Below are 26105 nucleotides of genomic sequence, written 5' to 3'. Positions count from 1 at the left end.
GTGCGCAGAGGAAGGGGAAGGGCGGGCTTCCGCAACATTGCGGGCCTTCTTCCTCACCCACCGGGCTACTCCTTCTCTGGCCGAGTTTCTGTTCCAGTGACCCATTGACTCTGCCACTGCCTGTGTCCCCGGGGATTTTGGGGGCCGGGAAGTTCCTCCAGAGGACGCCGGGTCACCACGGAAGCCAAAAATGGTGAGTTTGCGACCAGGGCTGAAGGTGCGGCGTTGGGGCCCGGCGCGGGGGTGAGCTGCGGAGGGCGGCGGATTCCACGCTGGCAGGTGGCCCTGGCCCCTGTCCCCTGGTTCCCTGGGGGTTTGGAAGCGCGGTTCAGGGCCCTGGTGTCCCCTTTGCTCCCTACTGGTGGCCCACACTCACTCTTCCCAACGTGGAGGAAGCAGGGCCACAAATGCACCTTCCTTCTCCCAGGGGAGCTCCTCCGGAGGCTGCTGTAGGTCCCCCAAATTGCAGGCGCCTTCTGCCTTCTAAACCCACCTTCCCTCCACCTCACAGCTCGGCCAGACGTTGGTTCTTCCCACTTGGTCCAAATGGACACCGTCCGCTAATTGTCACTTTTCATCTAGTGAAATATTGGAAAAAGTCTTCCTCCCTCCCTCCCTCCCTTTTTTCCTCCCTCTCTCCTTCCCTCCTTTGCTCCCTCCCTCCCTCAGCCATAACTTGTGATCCTCCTGCTTCAGCCTCCCACGTATCTGGAATGACAGGCCTGTGCCACTGTCCTTGGCAAGAACAACACTTTTGAAAGCATTTGTTTTCTATTTGTGAATGTTATACTTGAGGGGAAAGAATAATCACTTAACATTTCCTTGTGTTTGGTCAAAATAACTGCTTTAAAGGGAATTAAGAAGTTGTTTATAGATCCCAGGGATATGGAATTCTGGGCTGCACCAATAGAGGATAACTGCTCCCTTTTCTGATAGTCCATGATGTAGAGTCACCCCAGTCGTGTAGTCCCGTAAGCACACAGGGAAATAATGATGTAGGGACAGAGGAGGCAAGGCACTGAAGATAGCTGGAAACAGTTTTATCTGGCTGCAGCCAGTCTCAGAGGGCACTGCTTTTGCTGTAATCAATCAATTCATCCCCTGAACCCCGAGTTCAGGTGGTTTCAGAATCTTATACCCAGCATGTAAGGGGAGGGACTCAGAAGTTCACATTGTAATACTGAGACCCACAAATAACTCTCAGACCACACAGTCTCATTCCAGTTAAGCCTTTATTGCTGGCCAGTGGCAGACACTCTGCTCTCGAAAGAATGAGGTTGTCAGAGTGAGGCCCCTACCTTAACTTGGCTCCATATTTAAGCACAAAAACCACAAAAGGGACGTTTGGAGGTTCAGGCAATGCCAGCAAGCTGGAAAGTTGTGGTCAGTTAGTCTCTGGTTGGCACATAGATCATTCTGTGTTCTTAGGGGATTTTCATGAACAAAAGAATGCAAACTGCCCCAGTCATGACCTTTTTGAGTGTCATGGCTGAGTTCACAAAATGGAGTCACCATAGTCAAGTTGTCACATCACATACATAAAAGCAGCTTTTTCTTTCACTGTTCTAGCCACGTTAACCCTTCAAGGACTGCACCTGAGAAGGGGAGAGCTTCTTCTCCCCTTTCTTTCCTCCCCCACCAGCTGTTTCCATGGTGCCCAGTTGGTGACTTCTCTGTGAATCCCAGCTCAAGGCCAGATGCCTTGTTTGCACATTTCTACAAACTACTATACTGGATACAAGTGTGTAAAAAACTAGTAAGGGGATTTCGAGTCCAGCACTTGAAGTGCTAATTTCTCCCATACTAGCCACCCGGTAAAATAGGGCAACACGAAAATAGGAAGTTTATCTACACTGAACTTTTTTATGGACACTCTCTTGTTGACAGTCCTAAAATTAGCCATGGTGAAGATTTCTGGAGAAACCCAGTTAAAATTTTCTGTGAAGGAAGGGGATGCCACTACAATAATGTCTGATTCATTTACTGTCCTTCATCCCCAGCTCTTTTCAATATGATTTTCAGAAAGGATCTGGCTACGTTGCCCAGCCTGGCCTGAAAGTTGTGATCCTTCTGCCTCAGCTTCCCAAGCTGTTGGGATTAAAGGCATTGACAACCCCAACTACAAAACATACTTCATTTTAACCCAAATATTAATGACCATACTAAGGAACATGGATTCAAGTTACTCTGAATGATGTATGTGTCCCTCTTTTCTTTCCTTCTTTTCTTTTCTCTTCTCTTCTCTTTGCTTTTCTTTTCTTTCTTTCTCTCTCTCTCTCTCTCTCTCTCTCTCTCTCTCTCTCTCTCTCCCTCTCTCTCCCTCTCTCTCCTCTCTCTCCTCTCTCTTTCTTTCCTTTTGTAGTATACCAGAGATTGAACGCAGGAACACTTAAACATTGACCCACATCCCCAGCGCTTTTTTTTTTTTTTTTTTTTTTAGTTCTCAGCAGACAAAACATCTTTGTTTGTATGTGGTGCTGAGGATCGAACCTGGGCCGCACTCATGCCAGGTGGGTGGGCTACCGCTTGAGCCACATCCCCAGCCCATATCCCCAGCCCTTTTTACATTGTATTTTCAGATGTGATCTCACCAAGTTCCTTATGGTCTCACTAAGTTGCTGAGGCTGCCTTTGAATTTAGCAATCCTCCTACCTTAGCCTCTCAAGCTGCTGGGATTACAGTTGTGTGCCACTGTGTCTGGCCTACATGAACTTTTATAAAAGAAACTTGTGTATCACTACATTAACGAATTGCATTGGTAGGAACATCAGATTAATGGGGTACAGAAAAAAAATAAAGAAAATTTTTTCTGTATGTCTGTTATTGCATTCCGAGCTTTGGTAGAATTTGGAGACTAGGCATCTGGTAAGGTTAGTGGTATATTCTGAGAAGTTTTGAGAATTGTGTTCTGATACAGAAATTAAGATAATTGGCTATGAAAGGACTTAAGATAGCCCAAGATAATTTTTGTTCTCCATACAGAACCCTGCCTTTGCACCATCATGGTGGTCTGGTTGGCCAAAGTCAAGTACTCTGAAGGTTCTTTGATGTAGATGCAACTGTATAAAGAACTTGAGTTCACAGCTTCTCCTTTTATCTTCCTTAGGTGTAGACACCATGTCAGATTTCTTGGGCAGAGGTTCCCTTTGGACGCCTCACAGGGTCCCATGTCCTCAGCCACTGTCCTCTCCTGGAGCTGCCACAAGGTGCCCACAGCTGCCCTGGTCCCTGCAGGGTGAACAGAACTTCAGGCCCTAGATCAGCTCCTCCTAGAGGACAGCCTGAGGTGTGGGGTGCAGCCTCTCAGGGAAGCTGCTGGGGGCTCTGGGCTGAGGAATCTCCTGGAACAGGCCTCATCTAGACAGCTACTTCCTTGGGAACTTGTTTTCCCCAAGCTCTTTCCCCATTCCTTTGAGACAGGTGGACAGTTAGCCTGTGGATGCTGGTGCTGAGGGGCCAGGTCACCAGTGATTCCTGCCCTTTCAGTCTCACAGTGTGAAGGAGCGAAACCTCTCCCAGAGCATAAGGACCACCCACCCCAGTGCAGAGCTGTGCAAACCTGAAAAGCCTCTTAGAGTGGAGTCATGGTCCAGGTCTCTTGGAGGGTGATCCTAGAGGCTTTCAGGGAGCAAGACCAGGAGGGAGCAAGTCCCAGCTATCAGGAACCTTCCCTGCCCCTTGAGCCTGACACATGTGTGCTCCCTCAGCACCAAAGCTTTCTGTGTATCACTTTGAAATGATGTGCTCACTTATCTGAGGCCCCGGTTTATTTATTCAGAGCCACATGGGATGGACTAATATTAAAGAGGCAAGAAAGAAGTGGATTTTTAAAAGTTTGGTTGCGTTTCCATTGTTAATAATCCCAACATACAGCCAGGTACAGTGGTGCACACCTTTGATCGTTTCTTCTCCAGAGGTTCAGACAGGAGTGTTGCAAATTTGAGGACAGCTTTAGGAACTTATCCAGGCCTTATGCAATCTGGTGAGACTGTGTCTCAAAATAAAGTATAAAAATGACTGGGGATGTGGATCTGTAGTAAAATGTCCCTGGTTTTCATCTTGGGGCTATCAAAAAAGAAAGAAAGAAAAGAAAAAGAAAACCCCTAATTACCTAATTTACCTTTTGCTACCCCTGAGTATGTATAGAAAGTTTGTAAGATTCAGTCTTGTCTTTTCAGTGATTTCAAATTGAAATCCAACCCTAGATTCCAAAATGCCACGTAAGATACAGAGAAACTCTGTTTTGCATTATTGCTGCAGAATTTGAGTCCAATACTATAAAAATAGTGGTGGATAAATTTATGAATGTGATTTCATGAAAACTAGTAACTGTCCTTCACAAGGTGATGAATTTGACAAAGGATGACATTTTTTCACTGTTGTTATCTGGACTTGGCAGGTTCATGTTAACTGTGTGGTTTTTTGGTATCAAGAATGGAACCCAGAGTTGCTTATCCACCAGCCCCTTTTAGATTCTTTGTTTTGGTACAGAGTCTTGCTACATCGCCTAGTGCCTCAGACTCGTGAACCGCTGGGTTACAGGTGTGCACCATCACTCCCTCGTCATTGTAAAATTTAAGGACAATTTTGGCAATACCTGAAATACCCAATTATGATCATTTAATCGCTGAATATTAGTGAAATAGTAAATGACACTCGTTTTCTGGAAAGGAGCCATACGTCTCTGTCTAAATAAGGGTGCTGATCCCCTCAAGAGCACTCCCAGTATGTCACCTGATTCCTGTTCCCTCCTAAGTGCCTCCTCCTAGCGCCACCCCTTTGGGAGCTGGCCTTTTATCTTATGAAATTTGGGATCAGCATAAATGCCCTCTCTATTCTCTCTGTCCTGTACAACATTTTGGCTGGTCTTAGATACAGTCTATTATTTTCAATTTTTTGAAAACTATTTTTTGTTGTTGCTGTAGTCTGACAAAATGCCTATTTATTTATTTTTATGTGGTGCTGAGGATCTGAAAGGTTAAGAATGTAAAGGTTTTGTTTTGTTGGTTGAAGTTCTGTTTTCCTAAAACCTGAAATTTATGTGGGTGTCAAAACAATTCCCGGAAAAACCATTAAATGTATGTTGAGAAATGTCTCCTGACCATCTGGTTGCTCTGTACAAACAACCCCTCCCGCATTCCCTGACCTCCACATGAACTCCCCAGTTCAAACAATGTATATAACCTCTGCTTAAGTTGTTCTTGGGGCTCTCAGCTCCTCTCAAGTGAGCTCTGAGCCCCAGCATGCTGGACCCCCAATAAACCCTCTGCTGTTGCATGAGACAGTCTCTTAGTGGTCTCTTCCTCTGACGCTCACCCGACCTTAACAGATCAAACCTAGGGCCTCTCATGTGGTAGGTAAGCACTCTACTGCTGATCCAAAATCCCAACCCTACTATTGTTTTTTTTTTAAAGAGAGAGAGAATATTTTTTAATATTTCAGTTTTCAGTGGACACAACATCTTTGTACGTGGTTCTGAGGATTGAACCCAGGCCGCACACATGCCAGGCAAGCGGACTACCACTTGAGCCACATCCCCAACCCCCAACAATACTATTTTTATTTTTAGATGTAGTTTTACTTATGTTTACCTCCAAAATACAGTAAACCATGCCCTACATTTCACAGAATTTATTGAAATGCTCAGTGTTTTGTTTTTGTTTTTTATTGATTGTTCCAAACATTACAGAGCTCTTGATAAATCATCTTTCATACATTTGACTGCATTGGGTTTTGAACTCCCTTTTCTACCCCAAATACAGATAGCAGAATCACATCTGTTACATACTCACATTTTTACCTAATGGCATATTAGTGACTTTTTTAATCTGCTACATTTCCTAACCCCTACTATCCCCCCTCCCCTCCCCTCCCACCTTCCCTCTCTGTCTCCTCTGCTGTTGTTCAATTCTCTCCCTTTTTTCCCCCTCCCCCTTGCCCATCATAACCTCTTATACTTTTGTGTATCATTGAAGGTCTCCTACCACTCAGTGATTTTTTAGAGAGTGTAGGTTATGGAAACATTCAATCTCCCTTGTGAGAAAGTGTGTTGTCTTTCCATTGATTTTGTTGTATTTTATGCCTCTAATTGTGTACCTTTTGTATTATAATCATTTTTATCTCTCATTACATGTATTTTAGGTGTGTGTGTGTGTGTGTATGTGTGTGTGGCCTGCTGGAGATTGATCTGAGGGCCACACACATGCTTGGCAAGTTTTCTACTACCGAGCTACTCTCCAGCCCAAGAGAATTAGTATTGTAGACTGTTTTTTATTTATTTATTTATTTATTTATTTATTTCAAAAATTTTATTTATTTATTTTTAATATTTATTTTTTAGTTCTCGGCGGACACAACATCTTTGTTGGTATGTGGTGCTGAGGATCGAATCCGGGCCGCACGCATGCCAGGCGAGCGCGCTACCACTTGAGCCACATCCCCAGCCCTGTTTTTTATTTATTTGCTTACTTATTGAGTGCTGGGGATTGATGCCATGGACTTGCTCATGCTTAGTTATCCTCCAGAAATGAATTTCAATTTGTGAGCAGCGTTCTGGTGGTGGGCAGGTGTTTTACTGGGTAATAAACCTACAGTCACTTCCACTGAGCACATCCTCAGCCTTGTATTTATTATTTTTTTATATTTTGTATAGATATAGATGGACAGAATACCTTTTTTTTTTTTTAATTTTTCTGTGGTGCTGAGGATCATACCCCTTTCCTCACCCATGCTAGCAAGTGCTCTGCCACTCAGCTCCAATCCCAGTACCCTCTTTTAATTTTTAATGAAGACCAGTCTCACTAAATTTCTGAGTGTCTTGCTAAGTTGCTTAGACTGGCCTCCAACTTTCCATTTCCCTGCCTTGACCTCCCTATTGGCTGAAGTTACAGGTGCACACCACCACACCAGCAGTTGGAGTGACTTGTCAGACCCTGCTGACAATCTGTAGTTCCTGATCAGGTGGTAACAGCAGAGATGCTGAAAGACACACACACACACACACACACACACACACACACATACACACACACACAGTAGGAATGAGCACCTCTTTATTTTTTTCCCTTCATCTTTTATATAGCAAAAAAGAAACACATCCTCTTGGCAGCTTAATCTTTTCTAGCATGGATAAACATTCTCAGAATAACTTTGTTACTGGTCACAGTGCTCTATACTTCTTATTATACTACTTGTAGTTAGTTATTTCCTGGCAAACACAAAAATATATATATTTTAAACTTGGCAGAACATTCTTTTATCTTCTTAAGATGGCAACAAGGACACAGTTCAAAGAGTTCATAGTTTCTCACAGTACCCCTTTGTTTTGCTAAGCACAGCAAAACTTAACACTTTGTGTATGTGACCACACAATGACTTTTGAAGACTTATCATCCAATTTCTTTCAAGATGGTAATAGTATTGAAAATCAGTTTCCTTGCTTTTGTCCATAGTTTTGAAATTTGTTACTCTGACTCTTCCTCTTTGCTTTATTTTTGCATTTTTATGAAAATGGTATTTAGCATATAAAATTGTTTCTCATGTATATGTTTGTAAAACTTCATGGCTTGGTAGTTTATTCACTTCTTTATGATATAAACTTTATTTTTTTTCAGAGCAATTTTTGACTTACATAGTATATTAGTCAGTGTTCTCTAGAGGAACAGCATCAAGAGGAAGTATGATTATGAAAGGGGACTTTTAGATTGGCCTACTTGACCCAAAGCTGGATGTCCACAGTGGCCATCTGCAGCTGGAGAGTTTTAGGAGTGCTGGCTGCAGAGTCCAAGAGGCTGAAGCTGCAGAACAAGAGGGATCAATGGTGCTGCTCTGGTCCAGACCACAGGTTCTGGAAACTCCCTGGAGAATCACTGGCAGAGTCCACTTTGGGAGACTGAAGGAGGCAGAGTCTGATATCCTCAGGCCACTGCAGCAGCCATCAAGAACAAATTGGAGAAGAAAGGAGCTTGCTCTGCTGCTGCTTCCTTCTTCTTCCAACTTTTGTTCACCCAAGTCACCGTCCTATTAGATGGTGCTGCCTAGCTTAAGGAGGATCTCCAGTTTGGTTCACTGTTCCACATGCCAATCATTTAGACACACCCATAAGGTTATTAATCATTGGCATCTTTTAATCCAATCAAGGTGACAATTAAATGTGGCATTACTCATAGAATCGAATACCCCTTCTCTCCAGCTGATAGTCTCCACTGTTTTCAACGTATTGCATTGGTGTAGGGTGTTTGTTGGTTACTAAACCATTGTTGAACATTTGATAAGGAGAATGGATGAAGCATCATGTTATGATAAGCCAAAGTTCATTCTTTACCTTAGTGTTCCTCCTCTGTGTGATGTGATTGTGTGTGTTACGTAGTTTACAAGATAATGTCATACAGAAGAGTTTCACTGCTCTGTTCATCACTCCTCCTCATTGCTCCCTCCCTCTCTGCTCCCTGAGTCCCTGGTACCCATCAGTTCTGCTAGTGCATCTATAATGTTGTCTTTTCCAGAATGTTTTTAACTTGGAATCTTACTGCACTTTGCCATTTCAACCTGGCTTCTCTCTCTTACCAGTCTGCCTTTAAGGGTGCTGTATCATTCCAGGCTGCAGAGCTCATTTTCTGGGTGATGTTCTTTGGTGTGGGTAAACTGCAGCTTGTCCATTCAGTATTGCAAGGTGCATCTTCCTTGCATCTAGCTTTGGGCACTTCTGGATATGGCTGCTGTAGTCACTGCAGTGAGGGTTCCTGTGTCCATAATTTCCCCATCATTTGCATAGACACCTGGAGTGTACAGTTTTTTACATTTATGATTGTACATTCTCTCTCTCTCTCTCTCTAAAAAAAATACTTTTCTTTATCTATTTAATTTGGATAATATGGTAACTTATGCCTCAGAAAGAATTAGGAGGTGTTAACTCAGCTTCTATGTTCTGGACAAAAAGTAGAAAATTGGTGGCAGTTCTTCAGTGTCTCATGGAAGCCTGTTTGAGATGTTTGAGCCTTGTCTTGCTTTTGGGTAGTAATTAGTTATTGAGTCTGTTTTTTTCAGTAGCCATGGGCTCATCTGTTTTGTGTATTTCCCCTTGTGTGTAAGTTATAGGAAATTGTCTCTCTCAAATAAATGGTCCAGTTTTTGCAAGTTGTCGAATTTGTACCAAGCATGTTTATGATAATCTTGAAGTCCCAATGCATTGTTGATGATGATACTTTTAAATGTGTTACTAGGTTTTCAGTCCTCTTTGCTTTTTTCTTTAATGTTATTGTTTATTTTATACTTTTTTCTTTTTATGTGTCAGTGAGGTGTTTTTTTTTTTTAATTTTTATATTTATTTATTTTTTAATTCTCGGCGGACACAACATCTTTATTGGTATGTGGTGCTGAGGATCGAACCCGGGCCGCACGCATGCCAGGCGAGCGTGCTACCGCTTGAGCCACATCCCCAGGCCCCTGTCAGTGAGGTTTGAACCCACTTTCTCCCAAGCAGTAGACAAGCACTCTTCCACTGAGCCATAACCCCAGTCCCTGTCTTCTGTATTCTTAGCCTTATGCCAGTGTATCAGTGATGCTGATGTTCATGAAGAACTTGATATTGTAGTCTGCGGATTTCCAGGTTGTGGTTTCATCAACACCTTCTGTTACCTTCCTGTGGTTAATTTAGGTTTACCTTGCCCTTCTTTCTCTGTTTTTCTGAAGTGACAGTTTCAATGATTGCTTTTAGCTCTTCTTTTCTGAAATGTGCATTGGATGACTTAGAAAGCAATACAGGACCACCTCTGGTGTTCTCTAAGAATTTCCTGTGATGGACTTTTACATTTTTTCCTTCAAAATGGTCACCTTTTCTCTTGAGTCCCCTCTTTGTCCTGTGTCTGTTTAGAGTCTTGTGTTTAACGTCCCCTTCCCTGGAGGCTTTTCAGCTGCTTCTGATCTGATTTCTGCTCTAGCTCTCATGTTCTTTGAGCACACATGGGATTTCACTGGTGCTGTACTTGTAGGGGTGTGGGTTATGTCCTGTGGAGTGTTGCTGTGACCCTGAGACCTCAGTGTGCTTCCCATTTGCTTCAAGGCCCATGAAGCCCTCCTGCCTGCATCATTGTCCTGACAGAGTTGGGCTGATGTCTCTGAGTGTAATTGTGGATTCTTCCTTGTTTTGGGCAGTTCTGTATGTTTTCAGTCCTTGAGTATGGTTCTGTGTCACTTGCAGGGACATTTTCTTTTTGCCAGTTCCATCACTGTGCAGACATCATAACATGCTTACAGGGCTGGGGATGTGGCTCAAGCGGTAGCGTGCTTGCCTGGCATGCGTGCGGCCCGGGTTCGAGCCTCAGCACCACATACCAACAAAGATGTTGTATATGCCGAGAACTAAAAAATAAATATTAAAAAATTCTCTCTCTCTCTCTCTCTCTCTCTCTCTCTCTCTCTCTCTCTCTCTCCTCTCTAAAAAAAAAAAGTTAAAAAAAAATAACATGCTTACAGATGTGAATGGTGGCCTTTTTTACATCCTGATTGTGTAGGATAGTTTAGGATTCTGGGCTACAAACTTGTTACTTTACCACACTCTGGAAGAGCTTTTGCTTTATGTTTGTTTGCACCACCTTTGCTACAGGCACCATGAATCTCTTTCACCACAGACAACCATTGCATATGTGGCCCAACATTGATCAAAATGTCCTTGAGCGGAGCATTGGCATGTGTCTCCTGACTGTACATTATGGTAGTGAACTGGCTGCTGTTAAGAACAGTTTGACAATCATTGGACATTTATTTTTACTATGAGACTTAGAAATGTAGAGCCTGCTGTTTATTAAGAAGATTTTTTGAGAGATATAAAACTTTGTAAGATTCTTATTTGGACAAGGTGACATTTTTGGGTCATTGAGTTATTTCTAAGACACGTGCCATCTTTGCACTTACCACATTTTGCTTTGACAGTAACCACAGGAAATTATCAAATTGTTGTGTTCATTAATAAATAAGTTAATCAAATAGAGAACTTATGTTTCTTTTTGTCACTTAATAGTAAGCTAGTTGACTTAATTTGTTCTGGAGTAAAGCACCTGCAAAGTTCTAATTGTTCTCTGTATAATCACACAGGATGAAATCAATCTCCAGTTATTTATTTATTTTACTTTGTTTCCATTACTTATACATGACAGTAAAATGCATTTTGACACATTATATGTAAATAGAGTGTAACTTCTCCTTTTCCTGGTTGTACCTAATGTCCATTCACACTGGTCATGTAGTCACATATGCAAATAGGATAAAATGTCTGATTTATTCTCAGGCTCTTCATCTCCAGCCCTTTTAAATTTTGTTTTCAAAGTGGATCTGGCCATGTTGTCCAGCCTCGCCTGGAACTTGTGATCCTCCTGCCTCAGCTTCTCTAGGTGGTGGAATTAAAGGCACTGGCCATCATACCTGAGGAAAATAGTTTATTTTGACCCAAATACTAATGACCATACTCAGGAATGTGGATTCAACTTATCCTGAATGATGTATGTGTTTTAACCAGGAAGAGATTACATTTTTTTTAAATACCAGGGATTGACCCCAGGGGTACTTAAGCACTGAGCCAGATCTGCAGCTCTTTTTATATTTTATTTTCAGACATGATGTCACTAAGTTTCTTAGGGCCTCACTAAGTTGCTGAGGCTGGCTTTGAATTTAGCTGTTCTCCTGACCTAGTCAAGCTGCTGGGGTTACAGTTGTGCCCCACTGTGCTTGGCTGACAAGGTCATTTGTAAAAGAAAGTTATGTATGAATACATTAACCAATTGCATTGGTAGGATCATCAGATGAGTGGCTACAGAAAAAAAGGAGGGGGAGTTTCTTCTGTAGGTCTGTTAAGTACATTGTTAGCTTTGGAAGATGGTGGTGATATGGTAAGGTTGGTAATATATTCTGAGAAGTGCATTTGTTTTGAGAATTTGGGACTAATATAGAGATTAAGGTAATTGGCTATGAAAGGGCTTAAGATATCAGATGAGAATATTTGCCATCCATCCAGGACCCCGTTTTACTATTTTCATGGTGGTGTAGTTTCCCAAAGTCACGTGGTCTGAAGGTTCATTGATATAGAGCAAGTTCATAGAGAACTTCAGTTCACACCTGGGAAAATCCTGTGCTTCTATCTTTATCTTTCTTAGGTATAGACAGCATATCAGATTTCTCAGGCTGGTTTTCTTTTTTTTTAATATTTTTAATATTTATTTTTTAGTTATTGGTGGACACAACATCTTTGTTGGTATGTGGTGCTGAGGATCGAACCCGGGCCGCATGCACGCCAGGCGAGTGCGGTACCACTTGAGCCACATCCCCAGCCCAAGGCTGGTTTTCTTTTGATACCTCAGAGAGTTCTATGTTCTCAGCCACTATCCTTTCCTGGGTTGCCACCATGTGCCCACAGCTGTCCTGTGCCCTGCATGGTTCAAGGAACTTTAGGCCCTGGGTCAGCTCCTCTTAAAGGACAGCCTAAGTTGTGAGGTACAGCCTCTTGGGAGTTAAACTGAGGTTTTGGGGCAAAGGAATGTCCTGGAACAAGTCTCATCTAGACAGCTAACTTCTTGGGATCTTGTTTTCCCCAAGCCTTGTTCCCATTCCTTGAAGACAGTTGGACAATCAGCCTGTGGATGCTGGTGGTGAGGGGCCATGTCACCAGTGATTCCTAACCCTTGCATTCTCTCACAGTGTTGAAGAGCAAAAACTCTCCCAGAGCATAAGGACCAGCCACCCCCGGGCAGTGCTCTGCAAATCTGAAAAGCCTCATAGCCTGGAGTCATGGCCTAGGTCTCCCCGTAGAGTGATCATGGAGTATTTCAGTGAGCATGCCCAGGTGTGAGGATGTCCCAGCTGGCAGGGGGACCTTCCCTGCCTCTTGAGCCTGATATGTTTGCTCCCTCAGCACCCGCCATCTGTGGTTATCACTGTGAAATGATCTGCTCACTCATCTGAGGCCCAAGTGTATTTATTCAGCACTAAATATGATGAAATTTGATGAAAGAGTGAAAAAAGAAGTGGAAAAAAGAGCCTACTTACATTTCCATTTAGTAAACATCCTAATTTATGGCAAGGTGCACTGGTGCACAGCAGTATTCCTTGCTTCTCCAGAGGCTGAGACAGAAGGATTGAAAGTTTGAGGACAGCTTTAACAATTTAGCGAGACCCTTTGCAACTTGGTGAGACTTCAAATACTGGGGATGTGGTTCAGTGGTCAACTGCCTCTGGGTTCAATCCAAGGTATCAAAAAGAAAAAAAAATGTCCCTTATCCTTGGGCCACCCCGTTGGGAGCTGGACTGTTAGCTTATGAAATTTGGGAGGTAAATGAATTCTCTCTGTCTACACTCACTGTGATCACTACAAGATTTTCAATCATCTTAAACATGGTCTCCTTTTTCCATTATTAGAAGTAGGGTTTTTTCTTTTTAAGCTCACCAAGAAGCACAGCACACCTGGCCCTGGATTTCACAGAATTTTCTAAAATGCTCAGGGTTTTTCAGACAATGTAGATCATGGGGAAGTTTAGTCTCCTTAATCTCCTTGGTAAAAAATTCTATTGTCTTTCTATTAATTTTATTGTATTTTATGCCTCTCATTTTGTACGTTTCCTATTGTAATCATTTTTTTTGTCATTCATGACATGAAATTTAGTAGAGTTTATATATATATATATATATATATATATATATATATATATATATATATATATATATATATATATATAGTGTGTGTGTGTTTGTGAGTGTGTGTGTGTGTGTTTGTGCCCTGATTCAGATTGAACCCAGGGTCTTATGCATGCTTGGCTCTACTATTGAGCTATTTCCCAGCCCAAGAAAGTGGACTTTTATTGATTTATTTGCTTATGTATTAAGTGGTGGGATTTAAGCCAGGGACTTGCTCATGCTGTTGTCATTCAAAAAATACTTTCAAGTTTGTGAAAGCGTTTTTTGATAGTGGTTTTGTGTAACCCTAGGGATTTAACCCAGAGGCATTTGATGACTGAGCACATCTCCAGCATTTTTTATTTTTATTATTTTTAATTATTTTTAACTTTGTTATAGTGTAAATGAACAGAATACCTTAATTGTATTGATTTTTTTTTGTGGATCTTAGTTTCAAACCAAGTGCCTCAAACATGCTAGGAATGTGCTCTGTCACTGAGTGACAGCCTCTTTCCCTGATTGTAATTTTTGATTAAGACCAAGTCTGACTGTGTTTCTGATGGTTTTGCTCCATTGCTGAGGCTGGCTTCAGTCTTGTCATCTTCCTGCCCTGACTTTCCTAGTTACAAAAATTTTAAGGGGACTCCACCAAACCAGGAGTTATAATGAGACAAGTCACCCCATTTCTCTCAAAATGTAAACAGTATTGAAAATCAGTTTCATTGCTTTTCTTCATAGTTTTGAAATTTGTATATATAACTCTTCATTTTTCCTTTACTCTTGCATTATTATGGAAAAGGTATTGAGTATGTAACATTGTTTCTGATGTATACGTTTGTGAATCTTCCATGGTGTGATAGTACATTCACATTGTCATTACATTTATTTTTCAGAGTGATTGTAGTCTGATATATTACATTAGTCAGGGTTCTCCATTGGAACAGAATCAACAGGAAGAATAATTACAAAAAGAGGATTTATTAGATTGTCTGAGATGACCAGAAGCTGGGGAGTCCTCTGTGGCAGTCTGCTGGCTGGGGAGCTGGAGAAGTAGTAGCTGTGCAGCCCAAGATGCTGAAGCCTCTGAACAAGAGGGATCAATGGTGCTACCCTAGTGTGAGATCCAGTGCTTCTGGAAACTCCCTGGAGAATCATTGGGAGAATCGGCTTTGGAAGAGTGAAAAAGGAAAAGTCTAATATACTCAGGGAATCACAGCAGCAGTGGAAAACCCATCTATGTAGAATCTAGCTTGCATCTGCAGCTGCTACCATGTTGTTGCAACTTTTATTCCACGCAAGCCACCATCCTATTTGGATGACGTTACTCAGACTTAGGGAGGTGTTCCAGTTTGCTATGCTACATGCCAATAACTCTTAGACACAACCTCATGGACACACGATAAGTGTGTCTCTTAATCCCATCAAGGTGACAATTCAAATGAGCCATCACACATACTATCATACACCCTTTCTCTCTAGTTTACACTCTCTACTCTTTTCAAAGTCTTGGACTTGATATGCAATTCTTTTTAATTATTTTTGGATTCAGTTAAGTAATGTTTGTGGAGGCATTTTACATTTACGATCATGAGAGTAATTCATAGCTTCCTCATTTTATCAATTTAATTTTGATAATATTGTAACTTATGCCTCCAATGAAATTAGAAGGTGTTTCCTCTGCTTCTGCATTCTCAAAAGAAATGTTCAAAATTGGTAGCAGTTCTGGAGTGTCTAGTGGCAGCCTGTAGAATGTCTAAGAGCCCTACATTTCACTTTTTTGATGGTAATGAGTTATTGAGTCAGTTTCTTCAGTAGGCACAGGCTCATGTGTTTTGTGTATTTGGCCTTCTGTGTAAGTTGTAGGAGATGGTCTCTCTCAAAGTAGTGGGCCAGTTCCTCTAAGTTATCTGATTTGTGTCAAGTGCATGTTCATGATATTGTTGAAGAGCCCATGGATGGTAACGGTGGCTATCTTAATTGTAATGGGTAGTTTCTGTGTCCTTGGTTTTCTTATTTGTTTAATGTTTAAGGTAGCTTTCATACCTCTGTTCTATTTATTTACTTTGATGTGGTAGTAAGAATTGAACCCAATATCTCACTGGTGCTAGCCAAGCTCTGTACACTGAGCCATAACCTCACTCCTGTCCTCTGTTTTCTTAAACCAATATTAGTTTGTCAGTGATGCTGATATTCATGAAGAACTTGGTTTTGCAGACTGCTGATTTCTTGATTGGGGTTTCACCAACACCCTCTGTTACCCGCCTGTGCTTAATTGGCACTTACTTTGTTCTTTCTCTGCTTTCCTTAAATGCCAGTTTCAGTGATTGTTTTTTTTTTTTTTTCTCTTCTTTTCTGGAATGTGATTTGGATGCTCTAGAGACCCCCAATGCACCATTTGTGTGGTATTCCCATGTTGGACTTGTACATTTTATTTTTCTCACCATGGTCAAGTTTTCCCTTGAATTACCTCTTCTTCCTGGGTCTGTTTAGAGCCCTGTGTTGCATCTCCCATTGCTTAGAGGTTTTCCAGCTGCTTCTGATCTGATTTCGGCTTTAATTCCCATGTTCTTTGAGCATACTTGGGATTTCACTGACATTGTACACTTGTTGAGGTGAGGTTTATGGCTCAGAATGTGGCCTGTTCTGGGGAGTTTTACTGTGATTCTGAGAAGGCTGAGAGAGAGAGAATTTTTTTTAATATTTATTTTTTGGTTCTCGGCAGACACAACATCTTTGTTTGTATGTGGTGCTGAGGATCGAACCCGGGCCGCACGCATGCCAGGCGAGCGCGCTACCGCTTGAGCCACATCCCCAGCCCCTGACTGTTGAATTTTTTCCTTATTCTCATCAGTATAGAAATGTATAACTTGTTCTTTGGCAAAACTAATTTTCCACACGTACAATGGTGCATGACTGTATTCTCCTTAGCTGGGGAGGCTGAGGCAGGAGAAACATAAATTTCAATGCTGGCCTTAGCCCCTCACAAGGCCCTGAGCAAGTTTTTGAGTACTGTGTCAAAATGGCATATGTGGTTGGGATGTGGCTCAGTCATTAAGTGCCCTATGTTCAATCCCTGCTCATTTTTTCTAAATGTTTCTACCACAAATAAATAAGTAACATAAAATTTATTGTGAGCTCATTAAAAGTATTTTAGTGTTTCACATTTGAACATATACTAAATGGATTTTGTCTACAGAATTGAGGATGTAGTGCATTTGGCCACCTGGATTCCAGTTTGCCTGGACCATCATGTGATCCATATCCAAGACATCTGCTGTCACTCATCTTTCCCTCCTGTGAAGGCTGGCCCACTGAAGGCTTTTTCTTGGTCTCTTGCTCACCTCTGCTGATACTGTGCTGCTCAGGATGTGACATGTTTTAAGTCCTTGAGTATGGTTGGGTGTCAGTGGCAGGGGAACCTTCTGGTAGGTGATATTTTTGGCTGCTCCATCACAGTGCAGACATCTAGTATTATTATGGTTGTACATTCAGTGACCTGTTTCCCACCCAAATTGTGTTTGATAGGTGAGGATTCTGGGTTGCAACCTTGCTTCTTTACCACCCTGGAAATGCTGCTGTCTTAGGTTTGCACCACCATCATTACAGGCAGGAGGAAACTCTTTCACAACAGACATCCAGTGCACATGTGGCCCCATCTTGATCAAAGTGTCTTGAGCAGAACATGGCTATGGGCCACATGAACTTATAGTAGTGAAGTGACTGCTTTTTACTAGAGTTTTATAGATGATGTACATTCATTGTTGCTATGAGATTTAGAAATTAGTTTCTGTTGTTCATTAATAAAATTGTGTTGAGACTTATAAAACTTTGCAAGGTTCTTGTTTGGATAAGGTGACATTTTTGGGTCATTGACTTATATCTAAGTCATGTTCCAACTTTTCATCTTAATACATTCTGCATTGACAGTAATCATGAGAAATCATCAAATTTTTGTGTTCATTAATCATGGTGCTTGTTTACTATTTGACTATTTTTTTTTCTGGAGAATAGCATGTGTAAACATATAGTTAGTTGTTCTGTTGGGGTAATCACAAAAGATGAACTCCATCCCCAGTTCACAAATTGTGACAACCTGAGTGAAAAGTTGTCTAAATGTAGTCTGTAGGGGAAGCTTCTTAGTGATCCATTTTTGGAAGTTGAGGGTGGGGTGTTCTAGACATTTCTTTAAAGATGGAACAATAGACTTTCAGAAGGAATCAAGAGATCAGTCAATGCCATGTTGTTTATATTAATTTTGTAGGCACAGTGAGCCACTGTGGTTGGCAGAATCTCTCTTAAAGGGTGAGTTTTGTTACTCCAGCAATTTTCTTCTCAGTCAGCTTTCTTTTTTAAGGGTAAGTCCTATCAGAGTCGCTAATATTACCTCTGCACTGCACAGAAAGTTGTTAGGATTATAATAGGAGTGCAATGAAGAAAGAAGTTAGGTGTGACCCAGGAGCCTGTCTTACTTTCTGTGAACTCAACAAAGGAAGGGAGTAAAACATTAAGTTGCTTGTCTTTTGAGAGGCCCAATTCTAGTGTTGGAATGTCTGTGAGGATTTGAGTGCAGGAAGCATTTGATGGGCCACATCATACAATTAATCAGGGACTCAGAGATTCATGTGGACATCAAGCATGTTGACTATACATTTCTTCTGCTATCAATCTCTCCTGACCTCCAGTATATATTTGTGGGACATTTTAGATCTCAGTGACCTTTGAGGATGTGGCTGTGAACTTCACCCAGGAGGAGTGGGCTTTGCTGGATCCTTCCCAGAAGGACCTTTACAGAGATGTGATGCTGGAAGTCCTCAGAAACCTGGCTTTTATAGGTAATAAAGATGTTTTTTTTTTCTCAAAATCTACTAGAGAACTCGTGTTTATTTTGGTCATTTATATAGAACATGAAAAGGGAATCAGTTGTTGAATTATTGGAGCATAAAAGGTACCTACGATTTGGCAAAGCATTCTGTCTCCTAAAAATTCATAAAGATTGTTCTGGTTTCTCATTTTAGGAAACAAATGTGATGAAAAGAAAATGGAATATGAGATCAAAAATTCTGAGAGCATTCTAAGGTAATTGTACTCACAAAAGAAGTTCTTGAGAGAATCTGAGAGGGTCATATAATTTTTAAAACAGACCAACCCAAGAAGTATACACAATTTGAAATGTATTTATTCTTAAAGAATTTTTTCACCTGAAATATATACTTAGGTGTGACAGATATTCAGTTTTTTCAAAGTACTAGGCATGCATAAAGTACATGTAATTGAATGTGAATATCACTATTTGGATAATCTCAATAGGGAGGCTGCATTGCAAAGGATTGTTTCCTTTCAATCTCTTGATTTTCAAGAAATTTGAACAAATCAGAAAACCTAGCCTTTACCTGATGTTGGTAGTATTGTAAGCCTTTGATAAAATCATGAATCATGAATGAATCCAGCATTGATAGTGTGCTGTCATTCTTCAAAGAAGCCATATAGTAAACTTAAAAGGCCAAGAAGATAGTGTGGGAAACTTTCAATGAGATTACAGTTCTTAACTGGACAAAGAAAAATTTTAACAGAGTAAGTCCATGTGGTTGTTATATGTATGCCAAGGAGTTCATATGCCCTTCATTCCTTCATAGGCACATCACATCTCACTCTGGACACAAATGCCACAAGCATGAGGAATGTGAAGACAAGCCATGTGAATTTAAACAGCACAGGCAATCCCTGGTTTTGCTCAAAAGTGTTCACACACAAATGTTAATACAAACTGGAGAGGGACCCTATGAACATACAGTATGTGGGAAAGTCTCCATTTGTTCCAGTGACATTCAAAGGCATGAAGATACTCATACTGGGTGGCAACCCTATGAATATCAACAATGTGGTGAAGCCTCTTCTTCTCTCCCAGATGTTCAAAGACACATGAGAACACACAGAGGAGGTAAACATTTTCAATGTGAGGTATGTGGGAAAGCCTTTCATTTCTCCTCTTTATTCAGAAGACATGAAAGAATTCATTCTGGAGAGAAACTCTATCAATGTAAACAAGGTGGTCAAACCTTTATTTCACACACAAGTCTTCAAAGGCACAGGATCACACACATGGGGAATGCTCCTTTCAAATGTAAGGTATGTGGGAAAGACTGTGCTTATCCCAGTTCACTTAGAATACATCACAGAACACATACTGGAGAGAACCTCTATGAATGTAAGCAGTGTGGCAAAGCCTTTGCTAGATCCAGTTATCTTCAGATTCATGGAAGAACGCATACTGGAGAGAAGCCCTATGAATGTAAGCGGTGTGGGAAAGCCTTCACTCAGTCCTCTCACCTTTACCTACATGAAAAAACTCATACTGGAGAGAAGCCCTATGCATGTAAGCAGTGTGGCAAAGCCTTTGCTACATCCAGTTACCTTCACAGACATGGAAGAACACATACTGGAGAGAAGCCCTATGAATGTAAGCAGTGTGGCAAAGCCTTTGCTACATTCAGTTACCTTCAGTCACATGAAAAAACTCATACTGGGGAGAAGCCCTATAAATGTGAGCAGTGTGGAAAAGCCTTTTCTACATCTCGTTACCTTCAGATTCATGGAAGAAGACATACTAGAGAGAAATGCTCTGAATGTCAACAATGTGGAAAAGTCTTCACTACTGCCTCTGGCCTTCAGATACATGAACGAACTCATACTGGAGAGAAGCCCTATGAATGTAAGCAGTGTGGCAAAGCCTTTGCTTCGTCCCATCAGCTTCACAAACATGGAAGAATACATACAAGAGAAAAGCCCTATGAATGTCAACAATGTGGAAAAGCCCTTACTACTGCCTCTGGCCTTCAGATACATGAACGAACTCATACTGGAGAGAAGCCCTATGCATGTAAGCAGTGTGGCAAAGCCTTTGCTACGTCCAGATACCTTCACAGACATGGAAGAACACATATTGGAGAGAAGCCCTATGAATGTAAGCAGTGTGGCAAAGCCTTTGCTACATTCAGTTACCTTCAGTCACATGAAAAAACTCATACTGGGGAGAAGCCGTATAAATGTGAGCAGTGTGGAAAAGCCTTTTCTACATCTAGTCACCTTCAGATTCATGGAAGAACACATAATAGAGAGAAATGCTCTGAATGTCAACAATGTGGAAAAGTCTTCACTACTGCCTCTGGCCTTCAGATACATGAACGAACTCATACTGGAGAGAAGCCCTATGAATGTAAGCAGTGTGGGAAAGCCTTCATTCGGTCCTCTAACCTTTACTCACATGAAAAAACTCATACTGGAGCGAAGCCCTATGATTGTAAGCAATGTGGCAAAGCCTTTGCTACGTCCAGTTACCTTCAGATTCATGGAAGAATGCACACTGGAGAGAAGCCCTATGAATGTAAGCAGTGTGGCAAAGCCTTTGCTACATCCAGTTACCTTCACAGACATGGAAGAATACATACCAGAGAAAAGCGCTATGAATAACAACAATGTGGAAAACCTCTTGCCACATCCTGTCTGCTTCACACACGTGAAAGAACAGATACTGCAGAGAAATCATGCATGAAAACAATTGGTAAACTTTTCTGTTATTACTGTTTCACTGTGATAGTGTGATTTAAGGACAGGTCAATGACCTCCATTGACCTGTCCTGGGCCCACCCTAGGGAAGACTCTGCAGGGCACCCTGGATGTATTCTGCTCCCTGGAACATGCCCCCAGGGAGAACTGTGTTTGTATCATCTGTGACTGGCTGTGATTTATAATTTGTTTTTATTTGTAGTCTGAGGTAAACACAAATTTCATTCAGCAAAAAGTGAGTTGACCAAATGAGAAAAGGGACTTGGGAAAGAAAGATTTCTTTTTCTCGGAGAGCATATTTCTTGATATTGTAAGTGCTGCTGGGATGGAGACTGCATGGTTTGGAGGGAATTTGAGAAAAGCAAAGCAAGTGAAAACCCTGTGACATGGGCTTCTGGAAAGGTGCTTTCAGCTGCTTCAATGGATAAAAATGAAAGTGGACCATTGATCTCAATTTGATGTATTTTTACATAAGAAAAAAGACCCTCCCATTATTGAAACAAATTCATGATGGTTAAGGCTGCTTCCATGTGAGGTGCAGACTCTGTTTTATTAATATAACATTAAAGATAGGTGTTATAATGTTAGCAGACTGGAACACGGGTAAAAATCAAATGCTGTGATGGCTTTTTTGACACACAAGAAAACACACCCGATTTATGTGTCATTCATTATCTCTCTTTCCTCTCTTTTTCCAAAATTTTAAATCAGAATAATTATGACATATCATGATAGGTGAGTCATGGATATCTGTGACTCACATTTGATTAAACCAAGGGTACCTAACCTCTGAGCCCCATCTGCAGCCCTATTTTGCATTTCGGGGTCTCACTGAGTTGCTTAGGGCCTCCTTTTGGCTGAGGCTCGATTTGAACTCGAGATCCACCTGCCTCAGCCTCCCGACTGCTGGAATGAGAGGCGTGTGCTACCATGCCCGGCTTTGTTCGTGGGTTTTAACACCCATGAGGTCTGAGGGTCCTGAGGGGTGAGGGCATAGGATACCCTGTTCTGAGCACACACTGCAGGAAGATGACAGGAGGGCACATTAGCCTTCCCTTTACCAGTCTCTCGGGGATGGCTACCCAGCTAGATTGGTGATGGGGTCCAGGCTGCAGGCCGGAGCTTCTGACCACCGTCCCCAAGTCACCCATCTGATTACAGGGCATATCTCCCAGTGAGAAAGGCTTCTCTTATTGGGGTGCAGAGCATGGCGGCTGCCAGGTGCTGGGTGAGTCTCACGCCCTCCCCTGCCAGCCGGTCGATATTGGGGGTCCTGAGCAAATCAGATGAATGTCACTTGGGAAAGGGACGGGAACACACTGGGCTCCAGAAGAGGCCAGCATGGAACTTCCCGGGGAGGCATGGCACCTGTCTTAGTGTGCCCAACTCTCTGAGTTTGCAAAGGACAGATGAGGCTCACCCTGGGCGGTTCCTCCTACAGCCCTCCCCCACCTCAGCTGTTGTCAAAGCAAAAAAGGGCCCCCAGATTTTGAATTTTGACTTTGGCCTGGGGGGCTGGCACACAGACACCTTGCTGATTTCACTTTGGGGGGGGGTGATGATTGACAGATGTTGAACAGTGATTATAAACACAGGCTGCGTGAGAAGCTTTTGTCCAGCTAAGGAATGAGGTGGGTTCTGAGCCCGCCGGAGGCAGCCTGGGCTCAGCCAGGACCTTGGGTGGGTTGTGGGTGAAATGCACACCTGCTTGGTGACATTCTCCACTTAGAGTGGGTTATGGGGACCTCTTGTCACAATAACTCTGTGGTTACATCACAGGGCTTCTTAGGAAGATGGACCCCAACAAAATTACGTTTGAAGGAAGAGATGACTGATGTCACACACAAAGGCAAAGTTTTTGGCTTTTTCTTATTTTTTTTTGGGGGGGGGCGTATGCAACCCAGGGGGCTTGTGTGCTCTGAATATCCCACCAGCATTCCCGAAGGGTGCACCCTGAGTTTCCTACCAGCTTTCTCAGGTGCAAAATTCAACAAGAAAATGAAACACTTCACCTAAGAGCTTTTGCAGTCAGATGTGCAAAAATTGATTGAGAATCTCACTATAGATACGAATCCCAAAGGCAGTGACCCAGCCCCTAGAGCTCAAGGAATTTCCCCACGGACTGGCAGATGACAGGTGCTAGTCTCTTCCCTTCTACCTTGGAGGAGGCTGCATCTGGTGGGAGCTAAGCTATAGAAGCTCAGACCTTGTTCTTCATGCACCCAAAGCTGACCACCTAATGGCCCCCCATAAGGACAGTTCTAGTCCCCTGAGGACAACTGGCAAAGTACAGAGACACTGGGGATGTCCCACTTTGGGATGTGGTGCTATTGGTGAGCAACAGGTGAAGACCAGAAATATTGTTCAACATCCTACAATGAACAGGATGGGCCCATCACAGAGAGTGATCTGGGCCTGTGCACCAGTAGGACCAAGGCTAAAGAACCCAGCCTTAGCATGAGAATCTGTCAGTCCTCCCATTCATCCAGCCAGCCAGCCAACCATCCAACTGCCCATCCATCCATCCACTCACCCATCTGCTAAGAGCCACAGCCAAGTAATATGATGCATGGCATTTTGGGTTGAAAGGTGACGCTAGCTAGCCATTGAGATGATATGATTATGTTAAGATTTACATTCATATGGATATTGGACTCCTGCTGTTCACCTCAGCCTGCTGAGGGACTCCTGGAGAGTTCCCATTGGTTGGGGAAGTGCAGTAGGAGGGAATTCCGGGGGAGGAACTTGCTCTGGGGTTCCTGGAGAACTTGGGGGAGAATGCCGCATGTGATCTTCCCAGGTGCATACCAGGCATTGGCGGCAGTTTCAAAAACTAAAGTTTGTTCCTGCTTGAGTGGCTCGTGATTTTGTGCCCAGCCAGACTGCGGCACCCACCCACCCATTCATCCACCATTCAACCATCCATTCATCCATTAATCTATTCATCCATTCACCCATCCACCCATTTGCCCATCCACCCACCCATCTGCCTACCCAACCACCCACCTATCCATGCATCCATCCATGCATCCATATATCCATCCATCTCTCCATCCACCCATTCATCCATCCATCCTTTCATCCACCGAGACACATACCCAACATCCATCCATCCATCCATGCCTTCATCCATTCACCCATCCATCCATTCATCCAGGCAACTGTGTATCCATCCATCCATCCACTCATCCTCCCATCTATCCATCCACCCACCCATCCATCCCCCCTCTATCCATCCATCCATCCAGGCAACCATCTATCCACCCACCCATCCATCCATCCACTCACCCATCCACCCACCCATCCATCCATCCACTCACCCATCCACCCACCCATTTACCCACCCATCTATCCACCCACCCATCCATCCACTCACCCATCCACTCACCCATCAAGCTATCCATCTACCATGGGTGGATGGGCAGATAGAGGAATGGATGATGCCTGGATGAAAACATGGGTAGATGGGTGGTTGGAGGGATAGCTCATTCATGGATGCATACATAAGATGCATGCTGATGGATTTGGGGTAAAATTCTAGTGATTTGCTAACCCTGAGAATAAAGGGCTCAGAATGGAGGACAATTTTACAAGCCTGTGTGTAATCCTCTATACAGCCAAAATAAGAAAATACCCCACACTCTCTAAGATCCTCTGGCCTCCAAAGACCCCAATTCAGAACTTCTCTTTGGCCCCCATTTTGGCCCTGGCTCCCCCACACCCCAATAAGACATGATTTTTGCCCTAGTCCTCAGTCATACTGCGGATCAGGGTTTCTGTGAACACAGAATATGTGAGTATCTTTTGGACTCACTGCTTTCAAATCCTTTGGGTCATATTGTGATTCAGTCTTAAGCTTTTGAGGGGTCACCATATTGTTCTGCCAAGGGCCACCTGGAACCCCAGGAGCTGAGAGAGGCAGGAGGAGCTCCCTGGAGCCCGTGGAGGGAGCTGGACACCATTGTAAGAGGCAGGTCCTGTCCACACCTTGACCCCAGCACCTGTGAGTGGGACCTTGTATGGAAACAGGGTCTCTGCAGAGGTCGTTAGTGAAGGGTCTGAGATGGGCTCCTCCTGGGTCAGGGGGCCCTCATGTAATGGCAGTGTCCTCACAAGAGACAGAGAAGGGTACCCAAACCCAGAGAAGGAGCCACACGGAGATGGAGGCAGAGACTGCAGTGAGGGGCCACCATCCCAGGGCCACCTGGAGCCCAGGAGCTGGAGAGGCAGGAGGAGCCTCCATGGAGCCTGTGCAGGGAGTTCAGGCTGGGACCCTGGTCCAGCCTCTGCCCTCCAGGGCTGGGGTGGGGAGGTGGTTCCTGGATTACTTTTAAGTCTCTTTGTTTTGGGTTATTTATTACAGCAGCCCCAGGAAAACCCTCACAAACTCAGCCAGGCCTCAAGTTGTTTGAGAGGGCTAAGACCCTATTTTTACTCTTGGAAAAGAATCATGTTTGGTGCTGAGTTCCGCAGCACTAAGACCGTCATCTAACAATCCAAAGGGCTGTTCAGCCCTAGCAGATTCCTTCTCGATGCTTTTGGAAAAGAATGGATATAGTGTGCACATGGAATTGGTAATATCTGCGCCCAGAAAGAGTGCAAGATAGAATATGAAGATTCCGTAGAATGTTTGCCTCGGCTGAAAACGATGAAATATGTGAATACCATCAAGAAGCAGCGGGATAAGCTAATAAAGGAAGGGAAATATACCCCTTCACCTCACCACTTGGGCAAGGTGGATCCTAGGCCCTGAGCAGAGCAGCTGCTGATGGCAAATGGCTGATGTTTCATGTTCTCTTTTCCATTGAAAGATTGTTTACTGAAAACTTCAAAGTGTATAAAATAAAGGATTGCTCCATCTTAAAAAAAAAGAAAAAAGAAAT

The 26105-nt window shown here is 42.8% G+C and overlaps 1 protein-coding gene across 1 annotated transcript; it reads left to right on the top strand.

The window, feature by feature from the left end:
• The first annotated feature begins 237 nt into the window (after window positions 1–237).
• LOC144251060 (uncharacterized) lies at window positions 238–23822 on the top strand. The gene is made up of 4 exons (XM_077794190.1): window positions 238–279; window positions 18365–18491; window positions 18675–18735; window positions 19293–23822. Exons 2-4 carry the CDS (start codon window positions 18458–18460, stop codon window positions 21124–21126), a joined length of 1929 nt encoding a protein of 642 aa, XP_077650316.1. The 5' UTR covers window positions 238–279; window positions 18365–18457; the 3' UTR covers window positions 21127–23822.
• Window positions 23823–26105: the final 2283 nt, after the last annotated feature.

Source organism: Urocitellus parryii, chromosome Y (assembly GCF_045843805.1).
Source record: "Urocitellus parryii isolate mUroPar1 chromosome Y, mUroPar1.hap1, whole genome shotgun sequence".
Lineage (NCBI taxonomy): Eukaryota > Metazoa > Chordata > Mammalia > Rodentia > Sciuridae > Urocitellus > Urocitellus parryii.
This window is presented reverse-complemented; position numbering and strand designations above follow the sequence as displayed.